Genomic DNA, 22,339 nt, shown 5'->3' with positions numbered 1-22,339 from the left:
TTTCTCATCCATCTACACACAAAATGCCATAATGACAAAGTGAAAACAATTTTAGCAAATCTATTGTAAATAAAATACAGAAATATCTCATTTACATAAGTATTCACACCCCTGAGTGAATACTTTGTCGAAGCACCGTTCGCAGTGATTACAGCTGTGAGTCTTTCCGGTTAAGTCTAAGAGCTTTCCACACCTGGATTGTCCATGATTCTTTTCAACATTTTTCAAGCTTTGACAAATTGGATATTGATCATTGCTTGACAACCATTTTCAGGTCTTGCTATAGATTTAAATAGATTTACAGAGTACCAGTCAAAAGTTTGGACACACCTACTCATTCAATTGTTTTTATTTTCTACAATGTAGAGTAATAGTGAAGACAACAAAACAAATAAAAATGTTAAATATATATATATTCTTCAAAGTAGCAACCCTTTATCACAGCTTTGCACACTCTTGGCATTCTCTCAACCAGCTTCACCTGGAATGCCTTCCAGTCTTGAAGGAGTTACCACATATGCTGAGCACTTGTTGCCTGCTTTTCCTTCATTCTGCGGTCCAACTCATCCCAAACCATCTCAATTGGGTTGAGGTCCGGTGACTGTGGAGGCCAGGTCATCTGATGCAGCACTCCATCACTCTCCTTCTTGGTCAAATAGGCCTTACATTGCCTGGAGGTGTGGTGGGTCATTGTCCGGTTGAAAAACAAATTATAGTGGGACTAAGCGCAAACCAGATGGGATGGTGTGTCGCTACAGAATGCTGTGGTAGCCATGCTGGTTAAGTGTGCCTTGAATTCAAAATAAAATCACTGATAGTGTCACCAGCAAAGAACCCCCACACCTCCTCCTCCATGCTTCACGGTGAGAACCACACATGCTCAGCGTCTCACAAAGACACGGCGGTTGGAACCAAAAATCTAATTTGGACTCAGACAAAAGGACAGATTTTCACCTGTCTAAATGTCCATTGCTCGTGTTTCTTTACTCCAAGCAAGTCTCTTCTTCTCATTGGTGTCCATTAGTAGTGGTCTTTGCAGCAATTCGACCACGAAGGCCTGATTCACGCAGTCTCCTATGAACAGTTGATGTTGAGATGTGTCTGTTACTTGAACTCTGAATAATTTATTTGGGGTGCAATCTGTGGCTGGTAACTAATCAAATTATCCTCTTCAGCAGAGGTAACGCTGAGTCTTCCTTTCCTGTGACGGTCCTCATGAGAGCCAGTTTCATCATAGAGCTTGATGCTTTTTGCAACTGCACTTGAAGAAATTTTAAAAGTTCTTGACATTTTCCGGATTGACTGACCTTCATGTCTTAAAGCAATGATGGACTGTCGTTTCTATTTGCTTATTTGAGCTGTTCTTGCCATAATATGGACTTGGTCTTTTCCCAAATAGGGCAATCTTCTGTATACCACCCCTACCTTGTCACAACACAACTGATTGGCTCAAACGCATTAAGGAAAGAATTTCCACAAATTAACTTTTAACAAGGCACACCTGTTAATTGAAATGCATTCCAGGTGACTAACTCATGAAGCTGGTTGAGAGAATGCCAAGAGTGTGCAAAGCTATCATCAAGGCAAAGGGTGGCTACTTGAAGAATCTCAAATATATTTATTTGTTTAACACTTTGTTTGTTACCGCATGATTCCATGAGTTATTTCATTGTTTTGATGTTTTCCCTATTATTCTACAATGTAGAAAATAGTACAAATAAAGAAAAATTAACTTTGCCACTCAGGAACATTCACCGTCTTCTTGGTAAGCAGCTCCAGTATATATTTGGCGTTGTGTTTTAGGTTATTGTCCTGCTGCAAGCTGAATTCATCTCCTAGTTTCTGGTGGCATGCACGTTAAACCAGGTTTTCCTTTAGGACTTTGTCTGTGCTTAGCTCCATTCAGTTTATTTTTTATCCTGAAAAACTCTCCAGTCCTTAACGACTACAAGCATACTCATAATATGATGCAGCCACCACTTTGCTTGAAAATATGGAGAGTGGTACTCAGTAATGTGTTTTTGGATTTGCTTCAAACATAACACGTATTCAGGACAAAAAGTGAATTGCTTTCCCACATCTTGCAGTATTACTTCAGTGCCTCGTTTAAAACAGGATGAATGTTTTGGAATATTTGTATTCTGTACATGCATCCTTTTCACTCTGTAAATTAGGTTAGAATTGGGGAGTAACTACAATGTTGTTCATCCATCATCAGTTTGAGCCATTAAACTCTAACGGTTTTAAAAAGTTACCGTTAGCCTCATGATGAAATCCCTGAGCGATTTCCTTCCCCCCCGGCTACTGAGTTAGAAAGGAAGCCTGTATCTTTGATGTGAATGGGTGTATTGCTAAACCATCCAAAGTGTAATTAATAACTTCACCATGCTCAAAGGGATATTCAATGTCTACTTTTTATTTAAAAAATTCACATCTGCCAATAGGTGCCCTTCTTTGCGAGGCAATGGAAAATCTCCCTGGTCTTTGTGGTCGAATGTGTGTTGAAATTCACTTCGACTGAGGGACCTTCGATAATTGTATGTGTGGGGTAGAGATAAGGTAGTCATTAAAAAATCATGTTAAACACTATTATTGCACACAGAGTGAGTTTATATTGTGACTTGTTAAGCACACCTTTACAACTGAACTTATTTAGGCTTGTCATAACAAAAAGAGGTAAAATACTTACTCAAGACATTTAATCTTTTCATGTTTAATTAATTTGTAAAAATGTCTAAAAACATAAGTCCACTTTCACATTATGGGGTATTGTGTGTAGGCCAGTGACAAAAAACAACTATTTAATCCATTTTAAATTCAGGCTGCAACAACAAAATGTGGAAAAAGTCAAGGGATGTGAATAATTTCTGTAGGTACTGTACTGTATAACCAGAACACAGGGAATCTCCTGATTAGATTATATTACATGAAATAGGCCCTTTGTGTGGTTGAGGGTGGAGACGGTGCGCTGGCTTTTTATAAGAACAATTTCACTACAAAATAGAACGCTTCAAACCACATCTCCACAGCTCAGCCAGATGGTAATGACTTGGCTGTTTACTGTCAAACTGACCCTTGAGGGAAAGTCTTCGGATCAGTGTTCAGAACTGGCTACATCCGTTACCGAGAGGGATACAGGAAATAAACCTATGAAATTAAGAAGAATGCACAGTAGATTGAACAGAGACATGGCAAGGAGAGCAACTCACTAATGGCCTATCCCGGTGAGTGTTCACAGCCTTCACTTTCAGGTCAAACATGTCCACTTTGCAACCTGGCCGAGAGATGGAGAGAATAACAGTCAATGTTAACCTGAGAGAGGGAGGAGAAATATGTGGATTCTGAGACAGGTTAGTCTTGGATGAGATATCCTACCATAAGCCACAGGGGTGAGCTTTAGAACCGTGTGGAGGGGACACTTCAAGTAGGGCAGGTCATCTGTGCCAACAGAAACAAGAATGCCAATGACTTCACTTAGAACATTACACGTGAGACCTATGCATCATCTCAAGACAACTCAATCTTATGCATTTCAATGACACATGACAGTTAATGATACATATTTATTTTTCAGGGATTATATTTAGATTTCATGACATCTGGGATCAGGCAGTGACAGACAGAGGTGCCCAATGCCCAGTCACAGACTTTACCAGAGTTTAAAAATGCTCTTTTAGGTACAAACCACTTTTGCTCCTGACTTGACAGACCTTTAAGAGGGCCATGTGACATTGTTAGCCTCAACTTAATTACCTCGACTAACAGGTGCCACCGCATATCGACTCTGTACCAGGACCATCTGTATATAGCCTCACTATTGGTTAGACAAAACATGCAGTTTAAATTTTTTGTTTTGCATTGTTGGTTAAAGGCTTGTAAGTAAGCATTTCACTAAGTATTTGACACGTGACAAATATAGTTATATTTTACTTTTATTTCTGTCCTGTTTCATCCAGGATGAACATGAGCAAGTGTTTTTTTCACTCAAAACAAGCAGATGTAAATTAAGAGGAGTGTGTTTGTATCCTAGCCAAAGTAAACGAGTTTCCTAACACAGGGCTGTGTCTATATGCAAATCTCCATGTTTATATAAATGAGATTGTGTGTTTGTACCTGCACTCTTATCCAGGAAGTAAGCGAGCAGGCATCGCATGACAGCCTGGTGGCAGATGACCAGCACGTTGCCTTGTCTCTCCAGTTCCATGATGACTGGCTCTAACCTCTGCACTAGGTCCTGGTAGGACTATGGAGGGGGAGGGACAAACTGAGCTCAATGACTCAGATGAATAGGCCAGATAGATCTCTGTAGAGAAGAAAGAAAGAATTACCTCTCCCCCTGGGTAGCGGTAGTGGTACTTGTCCTGGTCTCTCAAGGAAAACTCCTCAGGGTAGGTTTTCTCGATTATATCATAGGTCATCTCCTCACACACACCCTGAGACACAGAAATATGTCATTTTAAAAGACAATCATGATTTAACAATGTAACCACTACCATGTTTTGTAACCACTACCAGGTCATTAGTGCACTGTGGTACTGACTGCATCGATCTCGTTGAGTATCTTCCACTGCTCGTAGGGCACCCCAAGCTCCTCAGCAGTCTGGATGGTCCGTCTCAGCTGGCTGGTCCACACCTTTAGGTCTGACAGACCATGCTCCTCCACAAAACCCTTAAGCGCTCCAGCAAACTGAGGATTAGAATAGGCATAGTAGGTTTAATAGTGTACGTAAGAGGGAGATGTCATATAGTGATTAGGTGATTTAAGAACACCTTCCTAATATTGAGTTGCACCACCTTTTGCCCTCAGAACAGCCTAAATTTGTCAGGGCATGGACTCGACAAGGAGTTCCACAGGGATGCTGGTCCATGTTGACTCCAATGCTTCCCATAGTTGTGTCAAGTTGGTTGGATGTCCTTTGGGTGGTGGACCATTCTTGATACACACGGGAAACTGAAATCCAGCAGCGTTGCAGTTCTTGTCACAAACCGGTGCGCCTGGCACCTACTACCACACCCCATTCAAAGCCACTTCAATCTTTTGTCTTGCCCATTTACCCTCAATGGCACACATACGCAATCCATGTCTCAATTGCCCAAAGGCTTACAAGTCCTTCTTTAACCTGCCTCCTCCCCTTCATCTACACTGATCGAAGTGGATTTAGCAGGTGACATCAATAAGGAATCATGGCTTTCGCCTGGTCAGTCTGTCATGGAAAGAGCAGGTGTTTCTAATGTTTTGTACACTCAGTGTACATAGAATACAGAGCAACATAGCAAGAGCTGGCACAATTTGACTCTACTTGTATTGATGTACTTAAAGAGAAGTCGGGGTACCTTTCTCCCTTGAACAGACAGCATTGCGTCACCCCCGATGCGTCCCTCCACGTTGTGGTCGCTCTCTCCGTGCCGACACAGGTAGATAGAGTGAGAGTGCACGTGGATGTTCATGAGGTAGTACACGATCTTGCTCTGGATGTAGTCCTGCACCCTGTTGACCAGGAAGCTCCTGCCCACATTGATGACCTGGATGAAGGACAGGTCCCTAGGGGTCAGAGGTTAGACTGGAGGTCAAGATGTGTGACCTGATAGCATCTTTATCCCATGCAGACTGATCATGAAGATATACTCATCAGTAAAATGAATTCTCAATAGTTGGGAGAAATCAAAGAAATTGAGACATACGAACATTCAATAAAATTATACTGAACATGTTTCATGAGCTGAAATGAAAGATCCCAGACATTTTCCATACCGCACAAAAAAACGTATTTCTCTCAAATGTGAAAACATTGGTTTTACATCCCTGTTAGTGAGTATTTATTCTTTGCCAAGATAATCCACCACCTGACAGGTGTGGCAAATCAAGAAGCTGATTAAACAGCATGATCATTGTCTATTGATCATTGATTGTATTATTTCAATGTAGAGCCTCTAGCCCTGCTCAATATACCTTATCCAACCCTTTAGTTCCACCTACCACACATGTGACGACATCACCTGGTTTAAATTGTTTCTAGAGACAATATCTCTCTCATCATCACTCAATGCCTAGGTTTACCTCCACTGTGTCCACATACTACCATATCTTTGTCTGTATATTATGCCTTGAATCTATTTTATCGTGCCCAGAAACCTGCTCCTTTTACTCTCAGTTCCGGACGTACTAGACGACCAGTTCTTATAGCCTTTAGCCGTACCCTTATCCTACTCCTCCTCTGTTCCTGTAGAGGTTAATCCAGGCCCTGCAGTGCCTAGCTACACTCCTCTTCCCCAGGTGCTCTCCTTTGTTGACTTCTGTAACCGTAAATGCCTTGGTTTCATGCATGTTAACATTAGAAGCCTCCTCCTAAGTTTGTTTTATTCACTGCTTTAGCACACTCTGCCAACCCGGATGTCCTAGCCGTGTCTGAATCCTGGCTTAGGAAGACCACCAAAACCCTGACATTTCCATCCCTAACTATAACATTTTCCGACAAGATAGAACTGCCAAAGGGGGCGGCGTTGCAATCTACTGCAGAGATAGCCTGTAGAGTTCTGTCTTGCTATCCAGGTCTGTACCCAAACAATTTGAGCTTCTACTTTTAAAAATCCACCTTTCCTGAAACAAGTCTCTCACCGTTGCTGCTTGCTGTAGACCACCCTCTGCCCCCAGCTTTGCTCTGGACACCATATGTGAACTGATTGCCCCCCATCTATCTTCAGAGCTCGTGCTGCTAGGTGACCTAAACTGGGACATGCTTAACACCCCGGCCATCCTACAATCTAAGCTTGATGCCCTCAATCTCACACAAATGATCAATGAACCTGCCAGGTACAACCAAAGCTGTAAACACGGGCACCCTCATAGATATCATCCTAACCAACTTGCCCTCCAAATACACCTCTGCTGTTTTCAACCAAGATCTCAGCGATCACTGCCTCATTGCCTGCATCCGTAATGGATCTGCGGTCAAACAACCACCCCTCATCACTGTCAAACGCTCCCTAAAACACTTCAGCGAGCAGGCCTTTCTAATCGACCTGGCCCGGTTATCCTGGAAGAATATTGATCTCATCCCGTCAGTAGAGGATGCCTGGTTATTCTTTAAAAGGGACTTCCTCACAGTCTTAAATAAGCATGCCCCATTCCAAAAAAATAGAACCAGGAACAGATATAGCCCATGGTTCTCTCCAAACCTGACTGCCCTTGACCATCACAAAAACATCCTGTGGCGTTCTGCATTAGCATCAAATAGCCCCCGTGATATGCAACTTTTCAGGGAAGTTAGGGACCAATATACACAGGCAGTTCGCTTTCCTAAGGCTAGCTTTTTCAAACAGAAATGTGCATCCTGTAGCACAAACTCAAAAAAGTTCTGGGACACTGTAAAGTCCATGGAGAATAAGAGCACCTCCTCCCAGCTGCCCACTGCACTGAGGCTAGGAAACACTGTCACCACTGATAAATCCACTATAATTGAGAATTTCAATAAGCATTTTTCTACAGCTGGCCATGCTTTCCACCTGGCTACCCCTACCCTGGTCAACAGCCCTGCACCCCCACAGCAACTCACCCAAGCCTCCCCCATTTCTCCTTCACCCAAATCCAGATAGCTGATGTTCTGAAAGAGCTGCAAAATCTGGACACCCTACAAATCAGCCGGGCTAGACAATCTGGACCCTCTCTTTCTAAAATGATCTGCCGAAATTGTTGCAACCCCTATTACTAGCCTGTTCAACCTATCTTTTGTATCGTCTGAGATTCCCAAAGAATGGAAAGCAGCCGGGGTCATCCTTCTCTTCAAAGGGGGAGACACTCTAGACCCAAACTGCTACAGACCTATATCTATCCTATCCTGCCTTTCTAAGGTCTTCGAAAGCCATGTTAAACAGATCACAGACCATTTCGAATCCCACCATACCTTCTCCGCTATGCAATCTGGTTTCAGAGCTGGTCATGGGTGCACCTCAGCCGCGCTCAAGGTCCTAAACGATATCATAACCGCCATCGATAAGAGACAATACTGTGCAGCCGTATTCATCGACCTGGCCAAGGCTTTCGACTCTGTCAATCACCACATTCTTATTGGCAGACTCAACAGCCTTGGTTTCTCAAATGATTGCCTTGCCTGGTTCACCAACTACTTCTCTAATAGAGTTCAGTGTGTCAAATTGGCCTGTTGTCTGGACCTCTGCCAGTCTCTGGGGGTGCCACAGGGCTCAATTCTCGGGCCGACTCTCTTCTCTGTATACATCAATGACGTCGCTCTTGCTGCTGGTGATTCTCTGATCCACCTCTATGCAGACGACACCATTCTGTATACCTCTGGCCCTTCTTTGGACACTGTGTTAACTAACCTCCAGACGAGCTTCAATGCCATAAAACTCTCCTTCCGTGGCTTCCAACTGCTCTTAAATGCAAGTAAAACTAAATGCATGCTCTTCAATCGATTGCTGCCCGCATCCTTCATTCATGCTGCCAAACATACCCTCGTAAAACTGACCATCCTACTGATCCTCGACTTCGGCGATGTAATTTACAAAATAGCCTCCAACACTCTACTCAACAAAATGGATGCAGTCTATCACAGTGCCATCCGTTTTGTCACCAAAGCCACATATACTACCCACCACTGCAACCTGTACGTTCTTGTTGGCTGGCCCTCGCTTCATACTCATTACCAAACCAACTGGCTCCAGGTCATATACAAGTCTTTGCTAGGTAAAGCCCCGCCTTAGCTCACTGGTCACCATGGCAGCACCCACCCGTAGCACGTGCTCCAGCAGATATATCTCACTAGTCACCCCCAAAGCCACTTCCTCTTTTGGCCGCCTTTCCTTCCAGTTCTCTGCTGCCAATGACTGGAACGAACTGAAGAAAAAGAAGCTGGAGAGACATATCTCCCTCACTAGCTTTAAGCACCAGCTGTCAGAGCAGCTCACATATCACTGCACCTGTACATAGCCCATCCAACTACCTCATCCCCATACTGTATTCATCTTGCTCCTTTGCACCCCAGTATTTCTACTTGCACATTCATCTTCTGCACATCTACCATTCCAGTGTTTAATTGCTATATTGTAATTACTTCACCACCATGGCCTATTTATTGCCTTACCTCCCTTATCTTACCTCATTTGCACACAATGTATATAGACTTTTTCCCCTGCTGTATTATTGACTGTATGTTTGTTTATTCCATGTGCAACTCTGTGTTGTTGTGTGTGTCGAACTGCTTTGCTTGATCTTGGCCAGGTCGTAAATGAGAACTTGTTCTCAACTAGCCTACCTGATTAAATAAAGTTGAAAAAACAGGTGCACCTTGTACTGAGGACACTAAAAGGCCACTAAAATGTGCAGTTGTCTCACACAACACGTCTCAAGTTTTGGCAGTATGTACAACCCGGCCTCACAACCACGTGTAACTGGCTTTGCACAACCAAAGAATTTCTACACAAACTGTCAAAAAACGTATCAGGAAAGCTCATCTGCGTGCTTGTCATCCTCATCAGGGTCTTGACCTGACTGCAGTTCGGCGTGGTAACCAACTTCAGTGGGCAAATGCTCACCTTCAATGGCCACTGGCACCCTGGAGAAGTGTGCTCTTCAGGGATGATTCCAGGTTTCAACTGTACTGGGCAGATGGCAGACAGAGTGTATGGCGCCATTATTTTGATGCTTTTACTACACTGCTCAAAAAAATAAAGGGAACACTAAAATAACACATCTTAGATCTGAATGAATGAAATATTCTTATTAAATACTTTTTTCTTTACATAGTTGAATGTGCTGACAACAAAATTACACAAAAATTATCAATGGAAATCTAATTTATCAACCCATGGAGGTCTTGATTTGGAGTCGCACTCAAAATTAAAGTGGAAAACCACACTACAGGCTGATCCAACTTTGATGTAATGTCCTTAAAACAAGTCAAAATGAGGCTCAGTAGTGTGTGTGGCCTCCACGTGCCTGTATGACCTCCCTACAACGCCTGGGCATGCTCCTGATGAGGTGGCGGATGGTCTCCTGAGGGATCTCCTCCCAGACCTGGACTAAAGCATCCAAGCATCCATGGATGGAGCGAGACATGATGTCCCAGATGTGCTCAATTGGATTCAGGCCTCGGGAATGGGCGGGCCAGTCCATAGCATCAATGCCTTCCTCTTGCAGGAACTGCTGACACACTCCAGCCACATGAGGTCTAACATTGTCTTGCATTAGGAGGAACCCAGGGCCAACCGCACCAGCATATGGTCTCACAAGGGGTCTGAGGATCTCATCTCGGTACCCAATGGCAGTCAGGCTACCTCTGGTGAGCACATGGAGGGCTGTGCGGCCCCCCAAAGAAATGCCACCCCACACCATGACTGACCAACCGCCAAACCGGTCATGCTGGAGGATGTTGCAGGCAGCAGAACGTTCTCCACGGCGTCTCCAGACTCTGTCACGTCTGTCACATGTGCTCAGTGTGAACCTGCTTTCATCTGTGAAGAGCACAGGGCGCCAGTGGCGAATTTGCCAATCTTGGTGTTCTCTGGCAAATGCCAAAACGTCCTGCACGGTGTTGCGCTGTAAGCACAACCCCCACCTGTGGATGTCGGGCCCTCATACCACCCTCATGTAGTCTGTTTCTGACCATTTGAGCAGACACATGCACATTTGTGGCCTGCTGGAGGTCATTTTGCAGGGCTCTGGCAGTGCTCCTTCTGTTCCTCCTTGCACAAAGGCGGAGGCAGCGGTCCTGCTGCTGGGTTGTTGCCCGCCTACGGCCTCCTCAGCGTCTCCTGATGTACTGGCCTGTCTCCTGGTAGCGCCTCCATGCTCTGGACACTACGCTGACAGACACAGCAAACCTTCTTGCCACAGCTCGCATTGATGTGCCAACCTGGATGAGCTGCACTACCTGAGCCACTTGTGTGGGTTGTAGACTCCGTCTCATGCTACCACTAGAGTGAAAGCACCGCCAGCATTCAAAAGTGACCAAAACATCAGCCAGGAAGCATAGGAACTGATAAGTGGTCTGTGGTCACTACCTGCAGAACCACTCCTTTATTGGGGGTGTCTTGCTAAATGCCTATCATTTCCACCTGTTGTCTATTCCATTTGCACAACAGCATGTGAAATCTATTGTCAATCAGTGTTGCTTCCTAAGTGGACAGTTTGATTTCACAGAAGTGTGCTTGACTTGGAGTTACATTGTGTTGCTTAAGTGTTCCCTTTATTTTTTTGAGCAGCGTATAAGGAAATGTGCAATTTAACCCAGGACCTGACATTTCTACCCCATCTGAATTTAAAAAGTCAGAATTGTCTGAGGTTTCTGCTCATAAATGGAAGACATTATCTTCAGGAACATGATTTTGTGAATATTTGGGTAAAACAGCAGACCCAGATGTATTTATGCTTTCCGGTCTGATCGTGGTGGTGTTGCTATATACACATAAAAGACACGTTTTCGGCTACCATTCTGACTTCATTCACCAAAATATCTATCTTTGAATATTAATCCTAGTGCATACTTAAATATTGTTATCTTTTTACCGCCATCTGCTATTGCTGGCTCTCTGGACTGTTTTTAGAATTATTATCACATCAAATCTGAATTTTTGCTTATGGATGACCTGAACCTAGACTGGTGGACATCCAACTGATCAACTCAAAAATCTATGTAATACCTAGCTAGCTAACAAGCAGCTCATTAGCCTACACACAGTAGCCTGCTGTAACTAGCTAGCTAATAAAACAGAATCGTATACATTTTTTTAATGTACATACGACAAGCTAGTTAAGAAGCTAAAATGAAGTTCTTGATGAAGGTTAATTTTAAATTAAAAACCTCACTCCAAATGCATTGGAAGAGTGTTATAACGGAAGAGGGTGAGAGGATGTTCTGCTCCAGCTGTCAGAAGAGAATAGGTGTACTAGTTAGATATGGTACGTTGTGGGATGACATTACGCAAATATTCTCCAGTTTTAGTCCCTAGAGAGGAACATTATGAAGACAGACAGAGATGATAGTCAGGGATCTTACTTTGTTATGTCTGTTCTCAGATATGGAGAGCTGCAAAAGCCTGTCTGCAGATGAAGAGGTCCCAGTGAATGTCCCAAGAGACTGCTGGCACATTCTTGTATGCCATGGGTTGCATATGTGTTTATGTTAGCAAATGATGTACACAACAATACAGCTAAAATGTCACACACAATGTAGGCTACAAACTTATTACAACTGTAGCAGGCCAATCCTTCTCCTGGAGGTATGCAGGCTTCTGTTACACACCTGATTCAAGTTATCACACCTAATGAGTTGATAATGTGTGTTATTGCTGGGCTGGAATAGAAGCCTGCTCACCCAGTAGATCAGGGAGTGGATCAAGGTTGGCCACCTCTGGTATGGACTTTTTTTGTTCACCTGAAATGATGCTTTAATAATAAATTGCCTACTTACTAAAATGTCTAACATTTACAAACAGGTTAATTGTTTGTAGATTTTGAAATTATATTTTGATGAATTCAATGTTGATTCATTGAAGTAAAGTGTTTAAACTTGTCATCTTAAAAACATTATTTAAGATTAACTAATGTTGAAGTTCTTTCATCACAGATCACAATTCTGCAATACAAAGGTGTGAAGGGGATCTGTCTCTAATTTACCTGTGTTTGTTTTGCTTTCACAAATGAACATTATTTTGATGTCCAGTTGTGAGCTCTCCAATCTAAAATTACACCAGTATAAGCTAACCATAAACCAGATTTTCTACATTATTCTTCTGACATGAAATTGTTCAGTGCAAATCCAACCATTGTATTCTTGGTACATTACTGTACATGAAAATAAGGAGCTGCAAATTTGTTGGCTAATAAAAATGCCAAAATGTGAAATAATGTGGTGTGGGGAGCGTTTATTTGCTGAGAATTATTTTAGAACACAGAGACGAATTCTGAAGGGCAATGGCACGGAGGAGGATTGCAGAGATGTTGGTGGGTTGAGAGAGATTTGCGCAACAATGTTTGCAAGTCAAAGCCACAATTTCCTTTACCCAAAGTACCCATTGGTGTATTTGACAGGAAGTGAGCTATCAACAATGTCATGACACCAGTATAATGAAGGAACAATAAGCTACAATGAGAATCATACAGTTAAGATACTATAATCCAATTTGTAGCACATTACATGGAAATTCATGCCTAGTGTATCATTTACAATGTTACATTGCATGTTACTGGCGATTCCCATCTTTTGGTGGGGAAATTTCACAACTGCATCTTTGATCACAGTTCTGACTTCAACTGATGAATTTGGAAGTGGTTGAAACCTTACGTAAGGCCTAAGTCATGGAAAACAATATTTTGAGTGGTATGCAATTAGGTTTCAGGTCTGGCCACAGCACTATCACAGCAACTTTGAACGTTTTGAAATATGCTCACTGTGCCCTGGATGAGAAGTTGCATTTTAACATCATTCAACAGAATCTGTCAAATTTGAAGCTTGTTTTGAATTCCTTTAAAACAAAATGCATGGTATTTTCCAATACTAAACACTCTGAAAACCATGTAATTACAACATTTACATTTACATTTAAGTCATTTAGCAGACGCTCTTATCCAGAGTAAGTCAAAACGTACAAATATCTGAGAGTTTGGGTGGTTGAGAAGTTTAGCTTCACAAGCCATGTAGAAAACCTTGCCAGGAAACTCAAAACTGTGTATTGGGTTTTATTAGACAAAGCTTGCTAGTCCTTTGTCGCCAGAAAATAGTTGATCCATTGTACTTTTATTTCTGTATTGGACTATGGTGATACAATTTATGTGAAAGCCTCAAGCTCTACACTGAAGGCTCTCGACTATCATGAAGCCCTTCGTTTTGTCACTAATCAGAACCTTCTAACTCACCATTGTGATCTCTACAGTGCTGTCGGGTGGACAAGCATTTCGCTACACCCACAATAACATCTGCTAAACGCGTGTATGTGACCAATACAATTTGATTACTAGCAACACGTAGTCTCAAACACAGGTACATTCTTATTTATAATGCCATTTTAGGAAAACTACCATTTTATCTACCCTTATTTCTTGTTTGAAATGAAAACATACAAGCTCAGATCTCAATCTTCTTGTTTTATGCTAAGAGTCCCAAAAATGTGAACTGAGCCTGGAAAAAAGGACCTTTCATTAGGCCCCTCCAAGCCAACCTAAAACTCCAGGGCCTGGTGTCCCAGGAAGAGTTCAAATGACAAATAGATGAACAGATTGTTGAAACATATTGTTTCTAGTTGTCACTAATTTGCTCTGAGTTGTTTAACTTGTCATGCACGCACACACCACATCCACCCACTGTTTGTCTGCTGTTGTACTTGCTCTGTTGTCAGTTTTTATTCTATCACAGCCCCCGTCCCCACAGAAGGCCTTTTGCTTGTTGCCAGGCATCATTGTAAATAAGACTGTTCTTAATTTACTTGCCTGGTTAAATAAAACATTGAAATTATAATAACATCGTATAGTCTCGAAATTAGAATTTTCTGGATCTGCGGGGGCAACAAGATCCCTTCTAATAGCATGTTAGCAGGTGATTGAGGAAAAGTAGTGTTAGGAATTTTATGAATAATGACTAAACAAAATCTACATTTGAAATAGAACTATAACTAATTAAACTTATACTCTGTTTTATTATATCTGATTAATAATGTTAATTCATAAGGAATGGATTGTGGGTTTTAAGTAAGCAGAAAGGATCGTTAATCTATGGTTGAACCGACTCAACTTAGCTCTGGGATGTTTGGATAAGTGTTTTCCTGGGTTTTCCATTATCTGGAACTGTCTTCTAAATAGTGATGGATGAAGGTGAAGGTTCCAGAAGTTGATCTTGATAAGTGTGTGTCTGGAGTGAGCGAGCGAGGGGGTTGGAATACACTTTTGAACCTGTTTTGCCCTGGTTGATAGGAGGAAGGACATTTTATAACCTATGACGTCATATTTTGTATATAAACTGTTGTTTTTGGTTCCATGGCAGGGAGCTCCGAGGATAAATACTATTATCTAATTTTGATAAGACTGGTCCCTGTCTATTTTATACAAAAAAATAATCTTACAAATTCTTAAATTATGAAATTTCTGTGACAAGTAGGAAGGTGAGAATGAACAAAATTATGGAGCTTGAAAAGTCTGGTCAAGCTTGGATGGTAAAAATGTATGGTTGTTTGTGTATCGTTTCAGAAGGGATCTAAAATAAATACTATGGTGGAAAAGCAATAATGACCAACGAACAAGAAACGGTTTCTGTCAGGAGGATCAGAACTGGAAATCAGACCAATGATATGATGAGTCAATGTAGCCACCAAGCAGGCCATAACAGAAAAACAACCTTTGTCAATCTTGCGTGTCGTCTCCACCTACTGGACAAACTGGAACTCTTGAAAAATGTTTTTGAATGAAAATGCATGACTGACAAAATTAATCAATTAACCATTTAAAAGAGAGAACTCAGCAGAATGTCTTACCTGTCATTTTCATCTGGGTCTAATGGTTGGTACGTAACTTTATAACATTCTATTCTCTTCAGGAAGTCCTCCATCACACTCTCTCTGTGTCTCTCTGGGTAGTCTGGACTGGATACCTTCACATCCTGGGGAGGAGAGAGTGTGGTGCACAAGACTTAAAGTGTGGAAATACCTTGAAGATTATTAGAGAATGTTTTAACGAGAAGTAGTACTCATATTTTTTTAACATTCAAGTTAATTTACCATAACATTAGCAGCAATGACATCAGGGTCGTCGCACAATGACTCCACAAAAAACACCTGCAAAAGAGACCAATCTATGAAGACCCACTTCAACAAACCATTGACAATAACAATTGAGAATAGTTTCTATACCCAACCCTAGTAACATGCATGACATGAAACTGACCTTGTAAGCATGTTCCTTTGCAAAACTAAGGATTAATTCTCTCCTCTCTCGGGTGGTGTTTGTGGCATCAAAGACCTGAAATACACAAGATAGTAAACACGTTATATAAATCAATCACATGTCACTGATATCTAAAATTAAGCTTGTCTTTCAGTTTTATATCACTATTTTATCTCCAATTACTCAAAACAGAAAGAGCAAAGAGTAGATCCTCACAGCGATCTGGCCCCCCTCAGTCAGATAGGCTTTGACATCCCGCAGAGCTACCAGAGCACACCGCCTGCAGGAACACAGTGACCCACTTCAGTAATCCACATCAATAGCAATTTAAATGAAAAATCTGTAACACTTCACTTAAAGCCAATAGATATTATGCACTATGTGGCTATAATGAATTGTAAGAGGACCCAATTACGCCTTAGTAACATTTATGTTCAATCTGTTCAAATGTACAGCATAGAAATACATAACATATTACAATCCCCATTATAATATATTATTGGGTTCATATAAATGCTTATAACAGTTGGTCTAGCAGCCAGCACTAAATACTAAAATGAGAGACTAGGAAAATGAGTCTGCCAGGTGACTAACAATGCGCACTACTTAAAACTTAATTACATGAATTGTTTATATATAGTCGGGGCCTTGTAAACCTCCGCAGGTTTTGTAAATACAGAAAACACCTGCCTGGGGCTGTGGAAAACATGGAGGCCATATTCTAGAAAAAAAACTGCAATACTGTTTAACTCATCAAAACAACCAAATTCTTCTGTCACAGGTCCAAAAACACAGAGGGGAGGAGGAGCACTCACTTCCTGATTTCCATGGCCTCCTCGTTGTCATGTCTGAAGAAGTCATAGGATTTGTAGGCTTTTACAGCCTCTCGCCTGTAGACCCCCAGGTTGAACACTGCAACACAATACAGGACCATCATCATAAGCCTCAGGTGGTGAAAGGCACGACATGTTCTTGTAAATCACGTGACATTCTACTGAACAGTGGAAGGAAGACAAACAGGTTCTGCAGCATTGCAGTTCAATGACATCCTCCACTATAAATATTTCTACACAAAATAAATCCTTTGTTAGTGGTCTACACAAAGGAATTATTTTACACATCGTATAGAGCAGTGGTTCCCAAACTGTTTATTTTTTAACAAAAATCTTGTGGCACACTTAAAATGTCCCTATTAATGTATTTAGTGGTCATGACCTCCATCTCATCTGATGCACAATGTAAATGATCAATTTCCCATAAAAAAATATAGGTTAGGGTTTCTTTGAAGCATTTTCATAGTTCCTTGCTCATGATTCATTTGTGTGTATCCCTTTAAGAGCATTAAATAGGTCTTTAGGTTTAAACGGTTTGGGATAGAGACAAGCTGTTTTCTGCATTTTAAAGGTGCAACCACGGACATAAAGCTAGGCTCCGTTTGTTTCTATGCTAAAGGCTGTGGTAAAATTAAGCCTAGTCCGACTTGCCTGTGCTAATGGTTCTCACAGGCGAAGTAAAAATGATACAAATGACTTTGCTCATGATGCGCGCTCCTCAAACTATACAAATGTATAAGCCTGTAACAGCCTGAGCGTACAGGCCTTGAAAGAACGATACAGATGTACTATTTGAGTGACACTGGTGCCCCCAATTCAAAAATCCATGTTCATTCCACAGGTCACACTTCTGAGTGTTTGAAACTGGAAAGTTCCTCACGGCACACCGGTTGAAAACCACTGGTATAGAGGATTATGATTGGATTGAATAGTGACATGAAGAATGAGGAAGGTGTCGCTTCAATGCATATCTTCCGGTTGGAAGGTTCTGGAACAAAATTTAAATACAGTGATGCCTTTATACTAACCCTTGGTTGGCACTCCTATCCAGTTGAGGTAGCGGGTTAGCTTCTTGGACATGTAGGTTTTCCCTCTGGCAGGAAGACCAATCATGACAATCACAGTGGGGGAGTTGGTCATATAAGAGGCCCATGCTGTTCACAAAGACACATCATTCACAACCAAACTACTTACTTTGAAATACCATTAGAATGTAGGCCAAGGTATAAACAATAAGTCCATCTTTAAAAATGAAAGTCAAACAGTTTATCCATTTTCAGTTATTCCTGTCCCCCCCATTCAGATGTTATCACTAGTAGCTGCTTAGCAACTGACTGTGCACAGACACTGTTACATCCTTGCCCAGAAAAGTACAAATATAGCCTGGCGTTATGAGGGTTATTGTCTCTCTTCTTTAGTATGTTACTGTAGATTCAAGAAAGCACACCAACACCCATCCTCAGTCCAATGCAAACAAACCCTTGCCATGCTTAACAAGGCCATGCATGACAGTCACATGTTACATTTCTAGAACCAGCAAGGCGGTTTAAAAATCTAGATGTTATCGAGCAGCCAGTGAATATGTTTGTGTGAGTATGAAGTATGAGTCTCCAGATTGCGCAGAATGGACTGGAAAGTTAATGCCAGACTTGTTTAACTGGGGATGACATTTTGTTATTGCCAAAACACACTCACTGGTGACAAAATACATCACATATAATCTACAGGTAATTGCCAAAATAAAGGAAACACTTGAGTAAATGAGGGATAAAGTGTATTGAAAGCAGGTGCTTCCACACATGCTTAGGGCCATGTATAAAAATGCCCATTTGCCCATTATTTTGGCTACCATGGAGAGAAGAGATATTAGTGACTTTGAAAGAGGGTTCCCAAAGGAGCATAGTGGGTTAAAGGTGTGTGTTTGTGTGACCCAGTCACCAGATCTCAACCCAATTCAACACTTATTGCGACAGCGTTTTCCACCACCATAAATAAACCAAATGATGGAATTTCTCATGGAAGAATGGTGTCGCCTCCCTCCAATAGAGTTCCAGACACTTGCAGAATCTATGCCAATGCGCCTTGATGCTGTGCTGACGGCTCGTGGTGGCCCAACACACTATTAAGACACTGTTGGTGTTTCCTTTATTTTGGCAGTTAAGATATATCTATCGAGCACCTTTCACACGCTATAGAGGCAGGTAGGGAGACAAAAGATGCCTAGTGTCACGTTGCATCACAGGGGAGGGAGGGTAGTGACATACGATCGCACATGCATCTGCTCGCCTTTTGAAAGCCAGCGAGACAAAATAATAGGACTGATTACTATCTAAAAAAGGGCACTTCGTGTTCATTTCTAAATGTAAAATTTGCACAGCAGCCCAATACCAATTCAATGCACTTAATCAACACAATTGCATTATATCGTGACAAAAAAAAAGGTCTGAATGGTTGTGCATTTAGAGGAAGACAGCTTACAATGAATACCCAAAGATCAGATTGATGCATCTGGCAATGAGTTAACATTTAACCTAATTGGGTTAACACAGGAAAGGGACCAGACTAGAACATGATACTGGAAGACCCAGACACACACAGTACTTACAGCATTTCTTCTGTACTTCATTGGCCCTGAGCTCTGTTCGCTTTCCCTCTGTTGAGGTTTCTAGCACTGCAGTGCCTTTCTGCTGGCTGGCAGCCATGATGCTAGTAGAAATTGAACACGGTCACTGTGGGACCACCCATACGTAAAATGTATGCACGGATGAGTGGCTTTGGATAAAAGCGTCTGCTAAATGGCATATATATTATACTATTGTGCTGTCCAATGACTGGTTCTGTCACGGCTGGGTTGCCTGGCTGAGGACGCTCTGGGACTGGGAGGTCAGGTCACTAGCTGAGTGAGGTCATCATCATCATCTCTCTGCAGAGGATTTTACAGATAGTCGATGTTGAAGGTTTTACTTTTTAAAACAATGGTACACTGGGAGAGTACAATACGCTTCAGTAACGTACAGAGATGACCACACTTGGCTGACAAGGCTTGTAAAAGATCAGTAACGTTTAACATCTCAAACTTCTAGGCTAAATCAAATTACTTGAGAAATCCCTGCATCAGCGTCTAGCTAGCTAGTTGTTTAGTTCATCTTCCCACATTCATTTGTTGACTTTCAATCATAGCTAGCTAGCTGAGTAGATATACACTACATGGTCAAAAGTATGTGGACACCCCTTCAAATTAGTGGATTCGGCTATTTCAGCCACACCCCTTGCTGACAGGTGTATGAAATTGAGCACACCTCCATGCAAACTCCATATACAAACATTGGCAGTAGAATGGCCTTACTGAAAAGCTCATCGACTTTCAACATGGCAGCGTCATAGGATGACACATTCCCATCAAGTCAGTTCATCAAATTTCTGCCCTGCTAGAGCTTCCCCGGTCAACTGTAAGTGCTGTTATTGTGAAGTTGAAAAACGTCTAAGAGCAACAACGGCTCAGCCGTGAAGTGGTAGGCCACACAAGCTCACACAACAGGACTGCCGAGTGCAGAATTAATATAACAACATTAATTGCCTCTGGAAGCAAAGTCAACACAATAACTGTTCGCAGGGAGCTTCATGAAATGGGTTTCCATTGCCGAGCAGCCACACACAAGCCTAAGACCACCATGCGCAATGCTGGCTGTTGGCTGGAGTGGTGTAAAGCTCGCCGTCATTGGACTCTGGAGCAGTGGAAACACGTTCTCTGTCAGTCAGACAGAATCTGGGTTTGGCGGATGCAAACCCTACTTACCCCAATGCACAGTGCCAACTGTAAAGTTTGGTGGAGGAATAATGGTCTGGGGCTGTTTTTCATGGTTCAGGCTAGGCCCCTTAGCTCCGGTGAAGGGAAATCTTAACACTACAGCATACAATTACATTTTAGACAATTCTGTGCTTCCAACTTTGTGGCTACAGCTTGGGGAAGGCCCTTTCCCGTTTCAGCATAACAATGCCCTGTGCACAAAGCGAGGTCCATACAGAAATAGTTTGTTGAGATCGGTGTGGAAGAACTTGACTGGCCTGCACAGAGCCCTGACCTCAACCCAATCGAACACCTTCGGGATGAGTTGGAACACCGACTGCGAGCCAGGCCTAATCGCCCAACATCAGTGCCCGACCACACTAATGCTCTTGTTGCTGAATGAAAGCAAGTCCCTGCAACAATGTTCCAACATCTAGTAGAAAGCCTTCCCAGAAGAGTAGAGGATGTTACAGCAGCATGATAAAAAAAAAAGAGATGTTCGACAAGCAGGTGTCCACATACCTTTGACCATGTAGTGTATTTCACAAGCAGTTTAGCTAGCTAGTTAACGTCAGCTTTAGCACTGTAACAGTAGACATATAGGCTATGTAGCTAATGTTAGCTAGCTAAGCATGTTGAATCCCACTTTACATCTGAAGAAAGTGACCGGTTGGTTTATTTTTTTACATGTCCATAGCTATGACTTGTTTTATACAATAACTTGAGGACTTAGCTTTATTTTCACTGCAACAACATAGCGATTCACCTACGCAAGGCAGATAGTATTCAGCAGCACTTACCAAAATGACGATAGACGAGTCCACACAAATGTAGCTCTCTTTGGTGAGTCACTTTTGATTCAGTACAGTATTTAATCAGTTCGTGCCGAGGTGTTCCTCATCCTCTTAATGTTTGGCTCCTCCCGGCGTTTGCAGGAAACGAATCAATATGCGCGCTGACAATGCACACACGAGTAATATGATATTATGGTCTCCATTTAGGAATGAGAAACGCTCTGTTTTATGTCACACACACATTTTATTGGTATATCTAAAAAATAAAATAAAATAGCCTTTCATTTTCTAGTTTGTCTACGGTCAGTTAGGCCTACCATCTTGAAGCCAGTAGGGGGAGCGCTATGATACGTTTCGATATTCATTTAGTTACTGTACATTGTTTTGCTTACTCAACTGTATTCACACACTGAAAACGAATAGGACATTTTACTGGTAATTACAATTCTTTATTCTTTCAAAATAACTAGTATACCATAACATATGAACAACCCCGTATTAGTAGAATATGTGCTTGATTTGTAAAATAATGACCGGTAGTTTAAGAGGTTAATGGCCCTCTGTCTAATTTGTTTATGCATGTTTCACTATTTGCATCTCTCAAAGAGGAGTTGGCCAATGGGGATGGTGTAATCCCATGTGACAAGTCTAAGGAGGTATATCTACAGTCAGGTAAGTGAGATTTTCTACTACCATAGAAAAGTTCATCAGGTAATTTATTTAGTGTCCCATCATTACCCCAAAAGTGATGCATGGCAAAATGTTTTTGACATTATTGATACAATCCAGACCATTAGTTCAAAAAAATCCAAGCCAGATGGCTGAAGTGTTTTGTATTGTCCAAAGTCACTGTCTCAACAGGGTATATGACATCAGGGGTTGCCCCTTCATATGCCCATTATAGCCCTTTATAACACAAAACACACTGTATACAAACTGCCTGAATATCCCTGATCAGGCCATTTTCTCCTGAAGGTTCCATTCTTCCAGGCTCCTGATTCTGAAGGAAATTATGTTCTAATCTAGGTTCAGATCTAGA

The 22,339-nt window shown here is 41.9% G+C and overlaps 1 protein-coding gene across 5 annotated transcripts in view; it reads right to left on the bottom strand.

Annotated features, from left to right (window-relative positions):
- Positions 1-21,438, bottom strand: part of LOC115132281 (6-phosphofructo-2-kinase/fructose-2,6-bisphosphatase 2-like) — a 33,214-nt gene extending 11,776 nt beyond the window's left edge. The window contains exons 1-15 of one of the 5 annotated variants that reach the window (XM_029664751.2): positions 21,307-21,436; positions 19,533-19,642; positions 19,325-19,425; positions 17,748-17,873; positions 16,702-16,798; positions 16,103-16,166; positions 15,887-15,961; positions 15,721-15,777; positions 15,478-15,602; positions 5,335-5,542; positions 4,541-4,687; positions 4,329-4,433; positions 4,114-4,243; positions 3,376-3,438; positions 3,210-3,274 (exon numbers count right to left, since the gene is read on the bottom strand). In XM_029664751.2, coding sequence (XP_029520611.1) covers positions 3,210-3,274; positions 3,376-3,438; positions 4,114-4,243; positions 4,329-4,433; positions 4,541-4,687; positions 5,335-5,542; positions 15,478-15,602; positions 15,721-15,777; positions 15,887-15,961; positions 16,103-16,166; positions 16,702-16,798; positions 17,748-17,873; positions 19,325-19,421 — 1,359 coding nt within the window. In that variant the 5' untranslated portion in view covers positions 19,422-19,425; positions 19,533-19,642; positions 21,307-21,436. Of the gene's footprint in view, positions 1-2,398; positions 2,527-3,209; positions 3,275-3,375; positions 3,439-4,113; positions 4,244-4,328; positions 4,434-4,540; positions 4,688-5,334; positions 5,543-15,477; positions 15,603-15,720; positions 15,778-15,886; positions 15,962-16,102; positions 16,167-16,701; positions 16,799-17,747; positions 17,874-19,324; positions 19,643-21,306 lie in introns of those variants that run through there. The other 4 variants (XM_029664754.2, XM_029664753.2, XM_029664749.2 and 1 more) reach the window with 4 other exon arrangements.
- Between the last annotated feature and the right edge of the window lie 901 nt (positions 21,439-22,339).

Source organism: Oncorhynchus nerka, linkage group LG7, assembly GCF_034236695.1.
Source record: "Oncorhynchus nerka isolate Pitt River linkage group LG7, Oner_Uvic_2.0, whole genome shotgun sequence".
NCBI lineage: Eukaryota > Metazoa > Chordata > Actinopteri > Salmoniformes > Salmonidae > Oncorhynchus > Oncorhynchus nerka.
This window is presented reverse-complemented; position numbering and strand designations above follow the sequence as displayed.